We start from the raw sequence: 22,245 nt of genomic DNA on the forward strand, positions 1-22,245 counted from the left end.
TCCTCGGGTGAACAAATTAAATACATTTGAGGTTTAAGGGAATTGTACTGGAGCTATTCAATATGAAACCAAAAACGCCTGTATCTTAAGCATACATTATTTCACACCTGGGTATGTCACAGAAGCACCTGACACTTGAGAGAATTGTATATGAACCGAGAGACGGTTCAAAAGCGTATTCTTATAACAATGCATTATTTGCTCTACATGCTGATTTAAAACTGACTCTGTGACCCTTAACAACTTGGTGAAATCCCAGTCGGGAAATAAGGCTCTCTTACACATTTGTCAAACGCATGGTCACCGCAACCCCATCGAAACAATTGACGGCAAGACACACCAGGGCCCCATTAGCACGATTGCCTTATTAATTGCTTTGACTTTTATTTAAGAGGGGCGCGCGCGCACACAGTTCAACACGTAGGCTTTCGCGACCAATATCCGTAATGCGGATTTTGTTTGGGTTAGAATCGCGTAAATGTCACAGGTCCCTGCAGGGTGGGCTGGTAGGAACATTGGAATTTTGCGCAATTTTAGGGACATTGTTACGTAAAATTGTGCAAAACATCCCCAAAAGCGAAGTTCGCAAATGAAAGAATGTGACTTCCAAATGTTGGGTGCAATAAGACATATCAAGTCTCTGCGCTGTCTATTGCTGATTTTACACCCAACAGCACGAGATTTCACTTCGTTAAAGTATTGAAAGGGGACGGACGGACACATTAATCTATTGCAGGCTGGTACACTCAACTACAACTTCGTTCCTACCAGTATAAACGTGTCGTTAAACCCGCCACGGACAATTAGTAAGGTTTGTCACGTAAACATAACGTTCCAATTCGTTACTGAGTACAGCAACACACCGGTGTGTGTGTGTGTGTTGGCCGTGCAAAGCCACGACATATACACACACGCACGCACACAATGAGAAGACCAGAGCGAGCGAGTGAGCGAGAGAGCACGCGAGAGAAGAGCAACGTCGTGCAATTGGCGTGTGAAGCGAAAAATGGGTCACACGCGTTTAAATTTACGTAAAAAAAAGTCTGTGACTTACCAGTGCCACACAATGTAGGACGGTGCGCCGCACGTCAGCGCGTGGTGTTGGTGCTGGTGGTAGGCGGCTATCGCCAGGGCAACCGCCGCGTGCCTCCTCCTCAGCGCCTCGGCGCGCAGCGGCGGCAGCGGCGGCGGCGGCTCCCTGCGCGCGTGAGCCGCCTCGTGAGCCGTCTCGCTGGCGGCGGCGGTGGCAGTGGCGGCGGCGGATTCACGTCTCGACCTCCGAACAACCCTCACAGTCAGCCTGCACCACCACCACCAACACCACCACCACCACCAACAGGCACGGACCAAGCATGCATATATAGGTATTATTACTTATACTCTGTACGCGTGAGTCTCTACTGTATGTCGCACGCACGCACGCGCGCGCGTGTATATGTAACACACAAACACACACACACCCGGTCATCTCGGCGCGCGGTAATGAGGTAAAAATGTTTTGTTTGAACATAAAAAATAAAACATATTCAGCGTTTTTTGTGTGTCTGTGGCAACATCGTGTTTATGGTTCCATGTATATTTTTTTTTTACCATCTGGGGATTTGCCAAGGGAAATAAAAAGCATCTTTTTGCCGTTCTCTTCATGCTCACATTGCTTGGCTAGGACAACCATTTTTTTTGTTGGTTCTCCCGATTTATTTTTCTAAATGTATTTTTTTTAATCGCCTCACGGCGTTCTGCGTATTTAATATTTTGCTTAGTTTCTCCGTCTCTTTCTGTATCTCTTCTTCCTCAACACGTCTTCTATAGTTTCAGACAATTTGCTGTTAAACATAGCCCCCCCCCCCACCGTTCCAATGCATTATTTACTATCATACGATTTAGTTGCATTAGTGAGTGATGACACGCATATTATAAATTTTTATCCGTGAATTTGAATGTTTACAGTTCGTCTAAAATTGGCTACCTCCCAACCCATATTGTTTTATGTTAACTACTGTATCTGGGTTTTTCCTGGCATTATCTGCGCCTTCTGGCCAAGTTGAATTGTAACATCGCAGAGCAGTCTGTGGTCACTTCCTGTTTTTAATGCGTTGAGGACAGAGACGTTTGACAATCTGGGTTTCGCAAGATAACATTGAGAATAGCTCGTTTCTAATTTCACCATTTGGGCTCCACACACCACTCACCTAGATGCCTTTTTTTTGTTTAAATCATTATCTTCATATCCTTGCCGGATGCAAACTTGACTCACCTCCCATTCCTCACCGCAATGGCATACTTAAGAATAACCCTCAGCTCAATGCACCTACATTTATATCATTGACTATAATGTCTGAATGCGTTTTATTCTCACTCGGAAATTGATCAGTTTTTCATTCCATTCATATTCCACGTTAGTCTCTTATCGCGTGTATATAAATCATTCACGAAGAACCCTGGAAACAGAAAAACGGAAACTGTATCGGCCTAAAACCACATGAGCAAGCTGGGTTTAGGAAAGGATTGTCTGCCATCCATCACATCTTCTAACCTATACATCTGGAAAAAATACAAATGGGTATTAAATACCAATGCGCCTATCCTTCTGTCAACTATTAAAAGGCATGAATCAGTGGAAATTGATGTATCCACGCAAGCTTTTACGAAGAAAATTCTAAATATACATTTTTAAAATTATTATTACCCATTTACAAGAACCGGAATAACTTCCGTTTATTTCGTGATATAAGCAGAAAAATACATGTTAAAAGGCGAGTCATACTAACAATACACACTTTCTCCAAATGAAGTCACAACAATAGGTGTTTTCTGAAAATAAAATTAGAACTATTAAGGCATAAACATAGATTCATAAAAATGTATATATTGGCCATTTCAGATGTTCTGATGATAGTCGTAATGGTAATATACTGAAGTTGAAAGGTTTTTTTTTTTAAAGGCCGCAAATATGGGCTCAAAATAAATTACGAGAAATCACATACAATTTCGTGACAAAATTAAAGATGTCTGGTGGAGGGGCACAATTGTAAAAGAAATTAAAGCATGCGCACCCGCTGGCAATTATTTATAGTGGACCAGAATCAAAATCATCGTGAAATAAAGAGGTGGACGACAATAGGCTGGATCGCTTTAGAAAAACGAACTTACGAATGAAAAGGTACATACCAATGCATCTGAAGGGGCAAGTTTATAAACAATGTATATTACCTGCTATGGCAAATGAATCAACATCTGACAGGTATGCAAACAAGCGTGGCAAGGTACACGCTTGTCATTACCATTGGGGCACAAAAACACCAACACGAAGATCAGAGAGCATACACAAGTTAGAGACGTCGTATTGAATGAAGAAAAGTGGACGAGCGGAACACATCCGCTGAAAGAGAGAACGTACCACAAAGATGAGTGGTTAAACCAGCGCATGATGGATTGTTGCATCGCAGGCTCATGGAAAATGCCTTTTTTCAAATTTGGAGTGCGCGCAGTGAATCATTCTTAAGTTGGAGAAACTGAGGCCATAAGATAAGCGTACTATAACATTAAAGTTATACCTTACGGCTTTACCTTTAGACAGTATATTTCAATATTTTTTAAAAAAAACTGCATAAATTGCCTTTAGCCAAATGTTAAATAAAATTTGTATTTAAAATTTTGTTATTAGAGTGCAGTTGAAAGCACAGTACACTTGCGTGCCAATTGTACGGATAATTGGCAGCTGAATAAAATTACACGCCAGAATGTATAAAATAAACCATTTTACTCTCAGCTACATGGTGATGTTTTTCTCTCTCCAGATTACAGGATGATCCATTAATAGATACTCCACCAACCTCTACAATATTGAAATATTTATTTTAAAACGCCCTCAAATATGTAGCCATCACTTTCCCAATATTCAATCTGTTGAGAAAAGTGTCATTAGACATGTGTGTGGGGCATCTATAAATGGATCGCCCTATTTGGCAACACCCATGCACAACATTGTGATACGTACACAATTCTAAAGGTTTGATGCTGTACAGTATGTCAAATATGAAATGGCGTATCCTTATTGTTGTACTAATACGACAATGCAACCCCAGTTTACATTGAGATGACAGCATACTAATGATAGCCTCCTTAGCGTTTTCAACAAATTACATCAACTTGAGCATTTAACTGTAATTTCACACTGCAGGGTATTAAGAAAGGGCACCGTTTGTTACAGACATTACACATCCCAAAAGATAATTTGTGCACTTAATAAAGTGTTAACTTCACTGAAAATGTGTACAAAAGTGTATACTTATATTGAGAAAATGCAGCTCCTATTGTACTTAGTGAATATTGTCAACATTGGGCAGGTGCACGTTGTATATGATGAACCCGACATTTGCTTGCACGGCACAAAGTGAGCATCGATTCAACTCTTGCTCTCATAAAGTAGTATTCTGCTCTTTTTTGCTATCACGCCAACAAAAGAACCCCCAGTGTCCCATCAATTATAAACGCTAGCTTGGAATGTTTACTTAGCAACACCACTTGATTGAAGTGTTTTATATATAGAGATATAATGAACATGTTAATAACGCCAGTAAAACAATGCTTTCACTAACCTCTCTCCTGTGGGGCATGGCAGGTACACCGCATTGGTCCCATTCGCAAACACCCATTTTAAAGGTGATAAATAACATTGCTGTAATTAGCACTTTACTAATATAGGTCACAATCATATTCACCCACCATGACATTTCCTGGCTTTGAGATTTTACATTTTGACTTAAACTTTCGTGACTGCAGTTATTACTATTCTTGGTTCTTTCGGTAAAGTCGCGTAGATAGAAAATAAAATAAAATGTAAAATAAATAGAAAATAATAAAAGCAAAAAACCCACGACGTTTCGATCGCAACACAAGCGGTCTTCATCAGGCGGAGAGAAAAGAGGGGGCAAGCCTCCAAATGCAATTGCTTATAAGGGTTTCCAAAGTGAGTGGGCGGGGGACGAGAGTTGCGAGGAGAGCTGTGCGGCGTAAACACTGGAGTGAAGCATAATGAAGTGCTTAGCACCCTGCACAACGAAGCTGGCCACCCTTGTATCCCGAGTTTGATTCTCAATCGCGCCTCGCATTGGTGGCGCGTGATATCTAAACCGGTTCTGCAGCCTCCCCCCCCCCCCCCCCCAATTGGCAAACAACTTCACCAACCCACACTGATCACAGTAGTGAAGTATGTTCACACAATTTCCATCACCAACACAACATGGAGAGGCCTTCATCCAGCAGTGAATTATTCACACAGGACTGTAAGTGTTGAATATACAGTACAATGATCACAAAATATGGAACATTTTATTTCAGCTTTTTGAATTGGTGGCATTCCAATCCTCGGTGTACGGAACATAAAATAAAACAATGAAATGTTTACGGGTGTCCTTGAAATGGCTTAGCTTGGCCCTGAAAGTGAATACTCGCAGGTGTATGGCACAATGACTGGCAGCTTAGTATGCTGGCGGTAGGGAGGAAGAGAGCTTGCACACACATGTAAAGACTTAACACGTGAGCGTGAAATGCCATGGTAGTTTGTCTGAAAACTTGTCAGTCATGTTTCATATTGAATATTACATTGCAAATAAATTGACAAACATAGAGATCAAAATAATTGACACATTTACACTTTATGAAGGTGATTTACCATTGCCAGGTTGGGACAGTGGAAGGAACTAAACTTGTATGAGACGGAAAAAAATTAGACTAAAATTTACTAGATGCAAAAAGATGGAAAATTATCAATACTTAAATCTAACCCTCAATTGTTACATACCTAAAATTACACGAATGTCACCAATAATGCAACCCTCTGGCGCAGCAGTTGAAACTAGTGCAAGTTGTTTTTAATCTCGCCCCCCCTCCTACCCACTGCCCTCTGTCCACCAAGCAGTACCGTATAAGAAAAACGGGTACAGGTACTCCGCAGTTAGTTGATCGGCAGGTCACGTGTGGTGGGGGTAACTGGTGAGTACTCCCACCTCATCCAAGATGGCTGGTCGTCATGGAAGAGTAGGCCAAATACACTCTCGAGGGGCTCTCTAGGGCTCCCTCTAGAGGACATTCCACCAGCAGTGGCGTATGCAAGAAAATGCAGATCAATACCTTTACCATTAATGGAACTATACTACAATTTTACAACATGCTTCCGAAACACTTGTGCCATACAATAAAAAATAATCGGTCGGTTTCAATCTTCTTACATGGGCTAAAGTATCACAATCTATAGAATGTGTTCAGTGACAGTGATTTCTAAAAAGAAAACTGGATTACTATTTTTTTTATCCGTGAAAATTTTCTGTGAAAGTTATAGCAAGAAATTTCCCGCCTGCGGTATTTTTCCCATCTTTGTTGGAATATGTCCCAAATATTGCAGGAGTCAAAATACAAAGGCGTTTTTAATTATATCCATGATGTGAGATAGAAATACACATTTAGTGTGAATTCAATATTTGCTATATTGATTCCAAATTGTTAGTAATTGTACTTCATTTTTTGTATTATTACATAAATAAAAATGATGGATAGACAACTAATATATTTGTATTAATGTGATTACATCCAGTTTCTGCTTCAGCCTTACAATTGTAATTTCCTCATATATTTACTATTTGAGAATTATTCGTACGTCAACCCTTTTTTATTATAAATATAGAATTTGGCACAGATTACCATAAGTGACTGATCTAAATTATAATTATCTTCTGAAAGGACTAAATACTTAAAATTTGGCATAAAGGCAATCGAGCCTATGCTCGATTGTAACGGCCCTGACATTGATTGGTTTCACACGTATGATGGATCAGACTGAAGTTCTGCACAATGCTTTACATTTCATGTTTAACGCTTGTAAACACACGATCCTCACCACCAGTAAACTAAGTCATTCACCTTCAATGAAGTGACACGAAAGCCAATAAGCAGAGGACATATCACGAGTGGTTGTTAGTATGCATACCTCCGATTAGCACGGTTGGCTACATACGGTGCAAAAGAAGTTCAACATATTCTTGGGGTCTTTTGGTAAAGCCACGTAGATAGGTTCAAAGAAAATAACAAAAAACTATGACGTTTCGATCGCAACACAAGCGGCCGTCTTCAGGAAAAGACCCTTTGCGATCGAAACGTCGTAGTTATTTTTCTTTCCTGAAGACGACCGCTTGTGTTGCGATCCAAACGTCGTGTTTTTTTGTTATTTTCTTTTAACCAAACTACGTGACTTTACCAAAAGACCCAACGATTATGAATTCCTGCAGTCACGAAAGCTTTAAGTCAATATTTAAGTTCAACGTACATACATTAATAAACACAACAGTCGTAAATATTTATAATCGGTGACATTTCAGGCAAAGACCTGTCTTCATAGTGCACGATTGTTATGCATACAACGTATGTATACATACAGTGAATTTCCCATCATCAAATTGAATACAATTTTTAAGCAAGTAGAATGCGTGAGAACTAATTCACGGAAATAAATCATGCAAGTATGTAGTGACCACCTTTATCACCACAAATGCTTAATTCAATCACAGAAAACGACACTGTTTATGCACTTTCATAATTAAAGTAATCATTACAAAAGGCTAGCAAACACGAATGCACTTGTGTACGCATCATACAAGTGGATTTCATTAGGAGACAAAAAAAAAGATTCTCCATAGCTTACATACTCTGTTGGGGAGAGTGCTGTTAGTGAGCACCTATTAAGGTCGGTACGGCATACAAAGGGGTGGTGCGGTCACCATGGTGCATGATGGGATGGTGTGGGCAACAACACACCCAGGCACCTTTATTTCCAAAGTGCTGATGTTTACACATCTTAATATTTTAGGCCTAGTCACTTAGGGGGGCGCAAGACCAGTGCAGAGATTCACCACTGAAAATAGATTTTTTTTTGGGTTAGATCACATTCCAAGACATCAGTCACAATGTGTTATTAAACCCGCGACCACCTGATAAAGACAATTCGTAAAGTTTGTCAAGTAAACAGAACATGCCAATTCGTTACAGTACAGCACACCGGCATGTTGGAGAGCAATTCCACAACATTTACATTCTGAGTACAACGTTTCGCCAGTAATTACAACTCACTTCATCAGGCGACAGGTCGAGGCGGGTTTAACGACACATTTATATTTACTCGATCTAACCCAAAATACCTATATTATGGATGATATTGGTCGTGAAAGCCTATGTGTTATATTCACCACTGATGTTAGCCATGGTCAGGAATGGAACTCGGATCAGTGTGTTTGTAGCGCAGTGTACTAACAACTGCACTTCCGCTCTAACAGTTATGACATATATACAGATACACATTTAGGCCATCGCAGTACGCACTCTCCTTAATGGGGAGAAGATCTATTTTTAAGTTGATTAAATGTTCACTTTTTTCCTTTGGTCTTCACCACCCCTGTGAGCAGGTTTGGCAAAATGGTGGCCCCGCGGCAATGCCTCTGCAATGATTGCCGGCGCCTCGCCCTCCGCCTCACCAGCCTTCGGGACACACAACCGCAAAGAGCTCATGGCCAACGCGGGCAGATTCCACAACAAGTACAGGCATTCCAAGACACCAGTCACAAAATATGACATTCGTTGGCATTTAGTTTCATTCATAGCCAAAAGTGCCTTTTGGTACAGTAATATGGAAAACTGTGAAAAAAAAAACATTGAAGCGTTTTAAAAAGTTGTATTTGTACACACGTAACTCACACGGGCATCGGACGCTGCTCAAAGCATTGCAAGTCTGAAACCATTCGTGGAAATTTCAAGTTCTTTTGGCAGAGACTCATCTGTCCGTCGATTTTAAGACTTTGATTAGGCGATAAACTACTTTTGGGTTAAAATGTTGCCAATTGAGGAAGAGAGAGCTATTTGACACCGCCGAAAAGTTAATATTGACACTGGGTTGCATGAGAGCTGGTCGGCTTTGCAACAAAACAGGAGGAGCAGGCCTTATTTAGTATGGGTCTGTCTGAGTTGTCGATTCAGAAAATATGACCACACCGGGCACACCACATCCATGCTATGGCAATGGTTATGAGGCATGTGCCTTTTCCAGCCGACCAGTGACAAATTAAGCCCTCAGTAGGAGCCATGATGGGCGAGTATCGACAGAGTTGGCTGGGTCATGTGAGAAGACAAGATGCAGGATGTTGTCCAAGTAGTACAAGATCGAGTGGGGCAGATCGATGATTTCAGATGTACACTTAAACATTTCAAAGACATGTTGGTAGTCAATAGGATGATCATAAAGTGCTTTACACATGGGCAGAGTATGTCAGATAGAAACATTTTTGTTGGCAAGCGAGACATTCTCTTACATTAACAGTGTCAGATGCACTCAGATTGACAGACTTCTTCACCTACGCTTGGATGGTGATAGTGCAATTAGTTCTGTCCGTATGAAACTAGCAAATGATTCCATAAATAAGCTATGTTTTCTAAAACCGTAGATAATTACCTTTAAAATTATACCTGATACTTATTATTTGGAAGATGATTTGAGGTTGCCCAGTTTCTAGCGCTCCCCAGTGGCTACGAGACAAAGACGAGGAAGAAGATCCAGAATTTTTTTTTAATTTAGGATGCTGAACGACATGAAGAAGTTTGGTGGAAGATTTCACGTTGTACAGGACAGGACGGCTTGGAGATAAAGGACAAAAACTATCAACCTGAACTAATGGGACAAGAGTAAAAAATATATATATTTAGCTCTAGGACATCATTATCTTCCTACCAAATTATGCTATGTCAACCAGGCAGTGATCAATCTATTCGCCCCTTTAGGGATGATGGACTGAGTTGAGCCTGTTGGGGATTTGCACTTGTATTTCACAAGTAGGAAGATTGCCATTAGACCAGTTGAGCTATATCTCTTGGGACTATTGCTATGTAAGCTGATACAAATTAACATTTTCATTTCACACTGTAGCATCAACCATATCTCAACAAGACTCTCGTTACTCAAAAATAATGCCCCAATTACACTCCCGTTACAGTAAATTTGTAAAATTATCAATGCTATGAAACATTTATGGGGATGAAAAAAACGTGGTTTAGTAGCATTCAAACATGTATTTATTAAAAACACTATTGAAGAAAACTATTAAAAGACTTATCTCAAAATTGCCATAATCCATGTGTAAAAACCCCCCACCATTATCAATTTACCTTTTTTCTAAATTACGGCGAACTGTTGTCAAACGTGAGCCAGAATAGATGCAGGATTCATAACATTTCGCCGGCTCTTACCTTATGAACTTCACTTTCATTTTTTCTTCTCCGGTATCCCACAAATACTGGAAAGTCCCCCGAGTCTGCACAATTCTCCAGCAAAGCCCTGCAGCAAACCGTCCCTTCACGCGTGCACGTGGTACACACCCCCAAATGAGAATCGCACTCACACTCACACAAGGTTTTTGTGTATGGGGCTGCCCCTGGCATGTAGCCCAACTCAGGCAGTGTGGCAAGCCAATCGGCTGGGGCCGGCAGAGAAGAGGAATTGTGGGTAATGATGCAAGCAACTGTAATGGCTGAGGAATGCTTCAGCAACATCAAAAAGGGTCGTGCTGGAACTTTTTTGCCGGGGCAAGAGGAAACAGGCTCGGCACACATAGTTGCACGTGTGCAACGCATTTATAGCCTCACGAGGCAAAACTACCAAGCGATTGAGAGAAGGTGCTTTTTCACGATATGCGTTTAATGTGTGTATGACTGTGGGTAAAAAAAAATATTATACTGCAAGTGGAAATGTATGAAAATGTCATGTTCACAGCTTATAACTGCCATACATTAAAACGTATCACTGTCGCCTACACTCTATTAATTCCCTACAGACTGAATAAGGTATTTCACCATCATGAAGCTGAAAATGGGATTATTTACGCTCGACTGTGCATATGCGTAATGTATACGTCAAACCTACTTGTAATGCTTCTAAACTACTGTAGTGGCAAGCTAATACAATATAACATTTTGTTTCGGTAATGTAATTATGCAACTGATTATTTTTATTTTTTGCTCTAACAAATTGCCATGTAATGTGCACCCAAACTGAGTTGCACATGATCAAGTTCCTCCAAAATTCATTTGCATTAAAAAAATTGTTGGGAGCAATCCGGTGCTCAAAAAGCAGCCAACTGGTGACCGAAACGAATCTGCCAGTAGAACCCTTTTTCCGGCTTAACATCCCCTTCCAGGAAGCTGCGTTCTTTCAAGCGCCTGCCTGGCTTTGAGTTGGGGTTTAAATCCAACCCCTCGGCCCAAACAGTAGTGGCGGGCGGTCGATCGGTTGGGCAGGCGAGGTGTCAAAAGAGGCAAACGAACTTGCAGCAAATTGGCAGACCCCTAACAAAAACTTAGCAAACAAAAATCTGCCCTCGGAGACAAGCTAAATGTGACAAGACAGCTGAAGCCCTCCCCGCCTTGCTGTGGTCTCAACTCCCGCCTTGCCGACAGGTTAGCCTCTCACTGGGGCCACACCCACAGGCACCCACACGCGGATACTTCAGCGGCGGCAGCAGCAGCAGCAACAGAAGCAGCAACGCAGGGAGGGGTCGGCCAGGGGTGCATGGCGGGGCTACACTGCCAAGGTAAGATGACCCCCCCCTCTCACCACTAAAGAGTGGGCGCGATTCGTTTGACCATTACGTTTTTTCTCCGCAGTACTGAGGAAGCCCGCTTTACCGGTCACTCCAAAATTCCACAAAGTTGCCGGTTGTAAAACAAAAAAGTTTGTCCCTTCCCATTCTCGCGACGGAATGATTTGGAAGAAGCGTTAAAAAATGGCGGCGGCATACTTGAGTTAAGAGTGCCACTGAAGTTTCAGGCATTTGTGTTCATACACGTGCTCGCTTATGCAACTATGGGCTTCCTCAGTACTAAAAAAAAGATGCAATCAAACTCTAGCCCATGCCGTCAATGTTGTCAGCACAAGTTAAGGAAACACAATGGAATGTTATGAAAAATAAATTAAATGTTCTAAATACAAAAAATATATTACGGTTCTGCATAACATGGAACTGTTGTGTAATGCTACTGTGACTTTTTTGCACTGCCGATAAGCACAAACGTTCTCAAGTATGGCTGAGCGCCTGATCCGCTGTACAGTCAGCCACAGTTTCCTCTCCCAATGTGGGTTTTTTTTCTGTTTCTTCATTTTGGCACGCCTCATGGGAGGGCCTTTGCTGACATGCACAGGAACCCACATAATACACCCTATAAGGCAGTTTTGCCCTTGGCAGGAGAGAGAAACAATGCATTTAAACTAGTGTGAGCCGGTGGCAGGGTGGCCAAGAGACCGCACTGGAAAGCCCCAGCCAGAAGCCCTCTCCTCGCATCATTCCTCTGACATGGGTCACCTTTTAATGGAACACACCCAGGGCTTGATTTCTCATGGACTTTTCTTCTGGGCTCCCCAACTCTCTAGACCTCTGCAGGGGGGAAATATGTTTCGCAGCTCAGCCCCACACAGCTCCGGCTAAAATTAAGCCCTGGGCAACCTTAACCACTGGACCCATCTTCACAGTATTGCCCTCCTGCTCCCTGCTACTCATAGCTCAAATCAAGGGACCACAGATTATCTTGTGGTTTGATTGTCATGACTATAATTGAGCATGGTCAAATGTGACCCATACGTGTCAACGTGTCAAATACTCTTTGACTGTATAGACTGCATATATAAATAACAAAAGTGACAATGACTTAAATTTCCAATGAAAACATTTAAACAAGCTCATTTCTCTATAGTGAGTAGCTGGAGTCTGTATATTTCCAGGGTGCAGGTCATCATCAGCCAAGATCAATCCACTACTGGATGAAGGTCTCCAACAATCTGTCACCATCTGTTATGGTCTCAAGATGTAACAAACCCTCTAGTTCCTGCAAACAAATTGAGCATATTCACTCCTTTGTCTGCCACACCATCATTAGTCTCGACCACCGGCCATCATCCCTTCTCGCAACGTGTACTGCCTTTTCTTAAGCCAATACAATGTCCGGAACTTGTTTTTGTGCTCCAATCCATGTTTCTCTTTATGTATCTCGCTGTAATTCCAAGTGTGTACATCTCCATGCTTTTTTTGCCCAGGTGCAGGTACAAGAGTAAAGTGAATAGGGTCTAAGATGCCAATTAATTTGATGTGGCAGCAATGACATCTGAGCATTTAGGACTACTTATATTTCCTATTCCCAAAGGGCATTGATTGCGGGCATACAAACCAGCAGTCATATATATTTCCCCAAAATTGCGCTTCAATGGCAACATGCCCTGTTTGAACTCAAGTGTGTTATACACTGCAGAGTATGTAAATAAAAAAATACGTGTGTACAATAGTATAGTTAAAAGGCACAGCAGTTAAAGCAACTGGAACGTTATGATTTCAATTCCCTATTGGAAATTTACTTGGCACATCATCCCCCTGGAGTTAATTAATCAAGCACTATGTGGTGGGAGGTCGACAGTGATTGTCCTATGGATAAACTCGCCTCTGCCAAAGGAATGTGGAAATTTCACAAAAGTTCAAAGCTTACAACAGGAGATAAGTACCACCCCATACCTATTCGGGCCAGAACACCACATTCAAACTGGAAACCACATTTCGAAAAGTATGTGTGTTAAATGCAATTCATGGCATTTAACACACATACAGGTTGAACACAAGTGAGGCGGCTGGGAATATGAACACTCGTAGCAGCAAGCTGCAGCCCACCAGCCTATAGTTATCACATGGCCTGCAGCCCATAAAATTTTGCACCTTTTCAAGTAGTGTTAGCAAACGCCTATTAAACACAGCACACTGGGACACGGCAGTGCCAACACCCATAGCACAGCCACCCTTACCTCACTAGCACTTGCCGTGCAGAGAGCGCTAAGCTTTCACATTCATACATACTGTGTATGTAATTGTATACAAATTCCACAATGAATCCACGTATTAACTTGTCTCTCTGAGCATGAAATAAACTGAACGTGTAGAGTTGGTCGGGTGGTAGGTTTCTCAAGCACATCTTATGAATCCGCACAACCATATTGCTCCAGGTGCAACGAGCTGGATAGATGCCCTGCAGCGCATCCCCCCTTGGCCTGATGCTGCCACCGCTGCCACCGCCACCACCACCACTTCCACCACCGTCGCACTGCCCACAGCCACCGATGCTGTTGGTGTGAGGAAGGATGGCTCGCACCACCGATCAGAAGTATTTTTCTCCCATCGCCATGTCCAGGTGAGCTCCCACCCACTGTTCGCAAGCGCCATTTTATTTACTGCACACACGTTTTTGCGGTTGTGCTGTACAGTTCCCCCGATGCGTTTTCTAGTTGTACTGCACGTCGTTGTACACAAAGTCTGACATTTTGTTCCACGCACTGGGAGCTTATTCAGGAGTCGGACATCATGCCAAACAAATATGGCAAACATTCCTAAATATACTGTATCCATGTATGTATGTATAACTTATTTCGCACCATACGTAGCCAACCATGCTAATCAGAGGTGCATATATGACTCTTGAAAATACAGTAAAATAATGGCGATAAAAACCCACATTCAAATTTCTAGGTTCAAATATCATGAAAAAGATCGTCTTGGTAGAGTTTTAATACTGTACTGTTTTCATGTTATATGAAATAGAATGTGTGGTATAAGGAATCATTAGCGCTTTGCTCAATTACGCCAGGATGAGCAGATTTGTGAATGTTAGTGGGAGAATAATCATGTAATGGGAATTTTAATCATGTTCTTACCATTTTTTTTTACCTCGGTTCCCATGCTGCATGCTTAGATGGGTGTCTTCAATCTATCCAGAGCCTTGTTGTCCTCGCTTACAAACTGTGGGCAGAAGAGCATTTTCCTATTTTACAAATTGCTTCCTACCATAGAATGAATTTACAAATGCTGCACATTGTTTTGCTAGATAACATGGTGCAGTGCCAAAATGATTATTTACGTGAAACTGCACACACTGTGGTCGACAAGTTGATTTGTTGTTGGAGGACCGAGTTATTTATTAATTTTGTACCTGTGAAGATGAAGTAAATTTAATGTGTCTCCATCAAGTGATGGTTATGAACGTGCTCACTCACAATGCAAATATTGCAAATCCACAAAGTGTTGCAAGTCACAAGCAAGCCTGGGATACCTCAAAGGACACCCACAGATATAAGAACATCATTTCAAGATATATGTTGTAACAAAAACAACACACGTGGACTTTCATTTGATGTTGATTGAGGAGATATCAATCAATTGACAAATGCAGTGTCATATTGATGCGTAAGGGGAAGGCCAATGATGAAATAACCAAATATGAGACGTGATTAAAAGTAGGATAATTGAGATTAAAATTATTGTCGGTGCACGAGAATCTACTCATTTGCATCAGCAGGATGCCTTTGTCCAGCAGTTGATTGAAAATGGCTGCTCATGATGGTGCAATATTTTCTGCAAGTTTACTTTATGCACAGCACACGTACACCGAAAGCAAACCTACGCACAACATTCAAATACATTACACTGGTCACATTTTATTTGTGCTCCTACAATGTTGGACCATGCTTGAGAGTTAGTGTCACATAATTGAGATATTTAAAATGTAACCTCGATGAGTAAACGATAATGCATTGAAATAAATATGTATTTTTGTAGCCGGGCAATGGTGGTACACACCTATAACCCAGTCGTGTGGAGGCGAGGGTTGGTGGATTGCACAAATGTTGTGAATCTCCCTTCCCGTGGGCATGGAGGTGTCACCCTGGCTTGCCAGGCGAAGGCGGTACAACAAATGTGGACTCCATCTGTTCGGTCGGTATGGGATATAAAGTGTTTCTCCCCTCGCACACGCGGGTTTCTCTGGGTGCCCCAGTTTCCTCCCAGATGTAACACCTCAATGCAGTATTCCCTCATTATTTGTGAGGGATACGTTCTAGATAATATTTTTTTAAAATAAATTACCTTAAATACATACATAAGCGTTTAAATATCTGAAAATTATCTCATCACTTTCTCACCTCACATCCCTCGCATCACATTCTCTCACATCACTCTATCTCTCTAAACACTTGATCACTCTCTCTCTCTCAATGCAGTCGTGTAGAGTTCCATAATGCGATTCATGGGGAGCCAAAATCGCGGATAGCAAGTTCGTGAATAGCGAGGGAATACTGTACTGTATATAGAAGGCCGCAGATCTTGGGCAGTGGTTGGCACCAGCTCACTGCCTGGCTGCATGGCTGCCTTCTCCTTGTCTGTGGTTTCTCCTCATGCCTCTTTGAGTCATTCTCTCTCTCTACGAGAGTGAGCGGATACCGTGCAGCACGTTACAAAGTTGAAATGATTATTTCCGTTATATCAGTAATTACTTAAAATAGCTTTCCATTTGCAGCTGTATCGAGCGGTATAATTTAAAGTATTTGTTCTTATAAATGTGAATTAACAATAATAGCGAAATTAAGGAAGAAATTAAAGAAGTATCAATAGTGGCATAAAGAAGATAAAATAGTGAAATTTAAAAAACAGTACTGTACGGTAATAATGGGAGTTAACACTTGTTAAAATAGTTGAGCAAGCACAGTTAAAAGCACACTTAAAAGATGAAAAAAAACAATAACTTTGACCTACACAGAGCAAACCCCTCATGAAATAAGGATAGCGCTGACAATGGTTACAAAACGTAATTATTTTTCATTTGGAAAAGTAAGCAGAAAAAAAAACAAATAAGATGGTATATGCTGTACTCGAAGTGGTGTCATAGGAGGAATAGCTGAAACCCTCACGAGACCTCGACTTTTGCATTTTAGCTTCCGAACTTTTTGCTGCCATGTGCAAGAATTGCACAGAACACAATTCATTAGTCAACATTTAAGAATAAAAAACATGTGCAGCTTACATTAAAGCAACAAATGTATTTTACTTAATCCCAATTCGGCATACGGAAAAATATGTAGTTGAGAAGTCTAGCGATTGAATTTAAATTTTAAAAAATTACACTGCGTGTGCTGTAATTGTGAATCATTTGAAAAATCGATATGAGCCTATCATCAAATAAACAAAACAACCCATTAAAAAGCCAGATTAAACATTACAAAAACACAAACAGCTAAAAATATGGAAAACTAAATGCAAAAAACACCTAAAAATCCAAATCCGAAATTTTAAAAGAAAGCCAAAAACCATGACACAAACCTGCAAATAAATATGTAGAACAAACACCCAGAAACATAAATTAAAACAACAAACAAAATCAACAAAATATGTTCAATGATTGAGTAAAACATCAAGGTCGGTATATAAAAAGAGGGCTTAAGAACGTTGACATAAAGACAAAGATCCTCATATAGCCTGTAATAGACTGGTGGGGCAAGTGCTGTTAGCGAGCACCTATGAAGGCCGGTACGGCACACTAACACCACGCTCGGCAGCCTTTGTCTCCCTAGTGGCGATGTTTAACACCATAGCACTAGCTACTCATTTGAAGCCGAGATGGCCTAGGGGACGCTCAGGACCGGTTCAAATAATCGTCACTGGTGTTGGCCGTGAGCGGGAGTCTAACTCGGAGAGTCGGGTTCGTAGTATATTTTTGGACAATTTGTTTGCCTTTGTACTTTGTACAAACTGTCGTGTTCTTTTTTGTATTGTCTGTTGTAAGTGTATGAAACGTTCTTACCCACCTCTAACGGAACATCTGTTAAACAAAAAAAGAGCTTTACAGCTCATCGGATTTCTCCAGTATAAATACTCTGCTGTTGTAGTGCAACACACACAGACCACAAAGACAAAGATCCCCCTGTATAGCCTGAACAGACTGTTCGGCCAAGTGATGTTAGCGAGCACCTATGAAGGCCGGAAGAGCACACGAGGGGGTGGGGTGGCTAGCACCACGCACTCCCGGTCGCCTTTGTCTCCCCAGTCACGATGTTTACGCACCACACCAGATACTCATTTGAGGCGACCTCGGTGAGGCCCGAGGACCGGTTCAGATAATCGTCACCCGAGTTGGCCGTGAGCTGGAATCGAACTCGGGTTGCTGGGTTCATAGCGCAGCGCGCTAACCGCTACAATACCGCTCCCGACACACACACACACAGACAAAGATCCCCCATATAGCTTTAACAGACTGTAAGGGCAAGTGCTGTTAGCGAGCACCTATGAAGGCCGTAATGGTACACGAGGGGGTGGGTGCCCAGCACCACGCCCGACCGCCTTTGTCTCCCTAGTGGCAATGTTTACACACCGCACCAGGTACTCATTTGAGGCTGAGTCGACCTAGGGGAGCCCCGGGACCGGTTAAGGTAATCGTCACTGGTGTTGGCCGTGAGCGGGAATCGAACCCGTGTCGCCGGGTTCATAGCGCAGTGTAGCGCTAACCACTACACGACCACTCCCATCACACACACACCACATACCACCTACACACCACCTACACCCCACACACACCACACATTCACCCTACCTACTCCACTACCCACACACACCCCTCCTGCACCACCACACAACAACTGCCATTCGCCACTAAGTGGCAGTGATGTCACCACGACGCTTGTGCCAGGCCATGTGCACCTTGAGGCCACGTGAAGTGTCGAACGCCCGCTGGCAGGAGGTCACGGGGCAGACCCAAGTGCCACGGGTCGACTGACTAAGATGACTGAGATGACTTGCTGATGCACCACCTGTGCCCCCTACTGTGCCAACCTGCTGTGCTTTAGCCACCCGGCGCTCCGCTCGTTGTTGTGAGCATGGCTCCTCCGCCCTCCGTTGTTGTTGGAGGGCAACTGCCTCCAACTGCCCAGTAGCATCCTTCACGAGCCTCCTCCAGAGGCCAATCTTGACACCGCTGGTACCAGTCATCGGCAAGTCCACTCAGCTCCACATCCTTCTGTACAACATCACTCAATCTCTTCTCTAGCCCGTGCCGCGCCCGTTTAGCCCCCTCGATCCGGCCGAACAAAAGCTGTTTCGGCATGCGGTGGCTGGGCATGCGGGCTACATGACCCAGCCAACGCAGCCTTGCCTGTTGGAGGAGCTCACCGATGTGACCTTGCCCAGATCTTTAAAGGATTTGTGAGCTCCTCACACAATCCAGCCTGGTAACACCCAGGATGGATCGTAGGCAGGCTAGCCTAAATGTTTCTAACCAGCGAAGATGTTCCATTAGGGGGGTCCACGTTTCGCAAGCGTAGAGAAGAGAGGGAATGACTGTGGCCGAGAAGACCTGAAGCTTCATGCGGAGCGACAGACCAGGTAGCTTCCACACAGCGTTACGCAACCGATGAAAAGATAATACCGCTCGACTGATTCGGAGTGAGACCTCTGCTGTTAGTCCGGAGCCGGTCATAAGCACACTGCCCAGATATGCGAAACTCTCCACTCTCTCCACAACTGCCCCATCAACAATTGGGAGTTGTGGGGGTGGAGTGTCTGATGTTTACAAAATACCCTGGCAGGTGCTTAGTTTTCGTGGGGCTGATGGTAAGGCCTCACCTCTTAGTGGCAAGCTCCAGGTTTAGCAGCAGCGCCTCCAACTCCTCCTCTGAATAAGCAGCGATTACCAGATTATCGGCATATATAGCATGGTTGAGCGATAGGGAGCCTTGACCGCACCCGGGCATTGATCAGCCTCCCATTATATCTGTACCAGATGGAAATTCCTCCGGTACAGCTTTTGAAGGACCTCACGAACTACGTGGTCAAAATAGATGTTAAATAATGTGGGAGCCAGAGGACATCCCTGTCGCACCCCAAGGTGTACAGCGAATGGCTCCGACTCCCGGCCACGTAGTTTTACCCGGGCCCGCTCACCATCATGAAGGACCTTAATGATCGTGAGCAGAGGGTCAGGGACTCCGAAAGCACGAAAAACAACCCAGAGCCCAGGCCTACTGATGGTATCATAGGCCTTGACCAGGTCAATAAAGCAGAGATGTAGGTCTTGTTGGAATTCTCTACACCTCTGCTGTAGCAGACGGACAGAAAATATGGCATCCGTGCAGGACCGCCCTTTCCTGAAACCACATTGAGGCTCCGCAAGCCTCTCCTCAGCGTGCCTAGCAAGGCGATGTTGAATAATCCTTGCCAGGATCTTTCCTGGCACACTTAGGAGTGATATGTCCCTGTAGTTGTTACAGTCTGTGCAGTCTCCCTTCTTAAAGAGGGGGACCACCAGGGCATCCTTCCAGTACTGCGGAACCCATCCAGTGGTCCAGACTGTTATGATATCATCTAGGGCAGTCTGTGCACAAAATGTCACCCTCCCTCAGAATTTCGCTAGGGAGATCATCTCTGCCCGGTGCCTTTCCTGGTCTCAGACTCTGGATCGCCTTTAGGACTTCCTCAACAGATAGCACCTCAGCCAGCCACTCACAGGGGGTGACTTCTTCAAATATTTAAGGCACTGCAGCATCCGCAGGGTCGTCCCCACTTTGTCCCACGATGTTTCCCATGTCGAGGTATTCCCCCCCGCCCAGGACTTCACAGAAATGCTCAGGAAATCTCCAAACCTGTTCCTGGGGGTCAGGGATTGGATCACCGTTTTTTTCCCCTAATGATGGTAATAGGTGTGGCGATGCAGGTTACTTTTTTGATGGCGTTTAATAGGGATTTGTGATCGCGGGCCATTGAGGCAGACTCCATCTCCACAGCAACCCACGACCACCACCCATCCTTGCAGCGCCTCACGGCTCTCCGAACCTCCGAGCGAAGGCTGCGGTAAGCCTCCTCATTCTCTGACGTGGGATGCTGTAGACGATTAGCCAGGGTCTCTGGGGAGGTCTGGACTGCTCACCCAAAACAGCCATTGCAGCTGCATGAGTCACAGTCCTAAACATCGCCCATTTACCCTCGACATCTGGAGGAGTGGGGGATGATGCCAACCCCAGCCGCAAGCGATGATGCGCCGATGCCTGAACAGCGTGTTGGTAATTACATGCCCATGGGCTGCACAACAATCTAGCAGCCTCCTATCGTTGTTATTGAGCTGATCTGGTCCATGCCTTCCAATCACTCCAGACCAGGTGCCAGCATCATGACCAACTCGGCCATTGAAGTCACCCAACAAGATGATTCTATCCCGAGGGGCCACTTTAGCCAGCACCTGTGACAGGAGGTCATAGAAGGCATCTGACACATCGGCCTTGCCTGCATCCCTCCACGGATGTTCGTCTTCGGTGGGGGCATAAGTAACCACGACCACCACTCCTCGCCTCCGGTTCATGGGAAGGCGAGCCCAAAGTAGCCTGGGGCTTACAGCTTCCCACACCTCACCGCCACGCTCCCATGCCCCCTTCATTCTTTTGTTCAGAAAAAGAGCAACTCCCTGTTGTTTGGCAGTCTCCTGCCCCGAGTAGAGGACTGTCCACCCTTCATGGTGGCAGGAGCCAGAACCGGTCCACCGGACCTCCTGAATGCCACAGAGATCCAGGCGGTACCGGTCCAGCTCCCGACAGAGGAGTGGCAGCCTCTCCTCCGCAGTGAGCATTCGAACATTCCACGTGGCCATCCGAAGTGGCTTTTTGTTGTTTCTGGAGGAGCCCTGAGGGTATAGATTCAATCTCCTGGCTTCACCAAATGGGGTTTGGCCAGAAGACGTCACAGACGCCTGTCCCCCCGGGGCCTCCGGCACAAGCTTATTAATTAGATATTTTAGACGTGGTTTAGTGGTAATTTATTGAAGGTGGAGGGGTTACCAGCCACTCGCACCCGTCCAGAGCCCCCATTTAGCCGCTGTGGTGGCTACAAATGCCCCGAGGGGAAAGGCCAATCGGAATTGGCCCTCCCCCCATGGCACTGTCCACGAAAGCGTTGCCCGTACGGCACCACGAGGAGGTAGGGGGTTGTTTTGCCGGACTTTTCACCACACACACCACCTACACCACACACACCACCTACACCACACACACCCTAACTACACCACCACACACACCTACACCACACACACACCCCACCTACAAAGATAAAAAAACCCCCCGTATAGCTTTAACAGACTGTAGGGGCAAGTGCTGTGAGCGAGTACCTATAAAGGCCGGAACGGTACACGAGGGGGTGGCTGGCCAGCGCCACACCCGACCGCATTTGTCTCCCCAGTGGCGATGTTTACACACTGCACTAGGTACTCATTTGAGGCTGAATCGACCTAGGGGAGGCCCAGGACCGGTTCAGATAATCGTCACTGGTGTTGGCCGTGAGCGGAAATCGAACCCGGGTTACCGGGTTCGTAGCGCAG

At 44.1% G+C, this 22,245-nt stretch overlaps 1 protein-coding gene across 1 annotated transcript in view; it reads left to right on the forward strand.

The window, feature by feature from the left end:
* The first annotated feature begins 8,465 nt into the window (after positions 1 to 8,465).
* The window catches only part of C11H5orf24 (chromosome 11 C5orf24 homolog), a 29,865-nt gene continuing 16,085 nt past the window's right edge, over positions 8,466 to 22,245 (forward strand). The window contains exons 1-3 of the mRNA XM_032952179.2: positions 8,466 to 8,583; positions 11,491 to 11,624; positions 14,072 to 14,256. Of these exons, the coding sequence (XP_032808070.1) occupies positions 8,492 to 8,583; positions 11,491 to 11,624; positions 14,072 to 14,256 (411 nt within the window). The 5' untranslated portion in view covers positions 8,466 to 8,491. The remainder of the gene's footprint in view (positions 8,584 to 11,490; positions 11,625 to 14,071; positions 14,257 to 22,245) is intronic.

This window comes from Petromyzon marinus, chromosome 11 (genome assembly GCF_048934315.1).
Source record: "Petromyzon marinus isolate PM22_M1 ecotype Great Lakes invasive population chromosome 11, UKy_Petmar_22M1.pri1.0, whole genome shotgun sequence".
Lineage (NCBI taxonomy): Eukaryota > Metazoa > Chordata > Hyperoartia > Petromyzontiformes > Petromyzontidae > Petromyzon > Petromyzon marinus.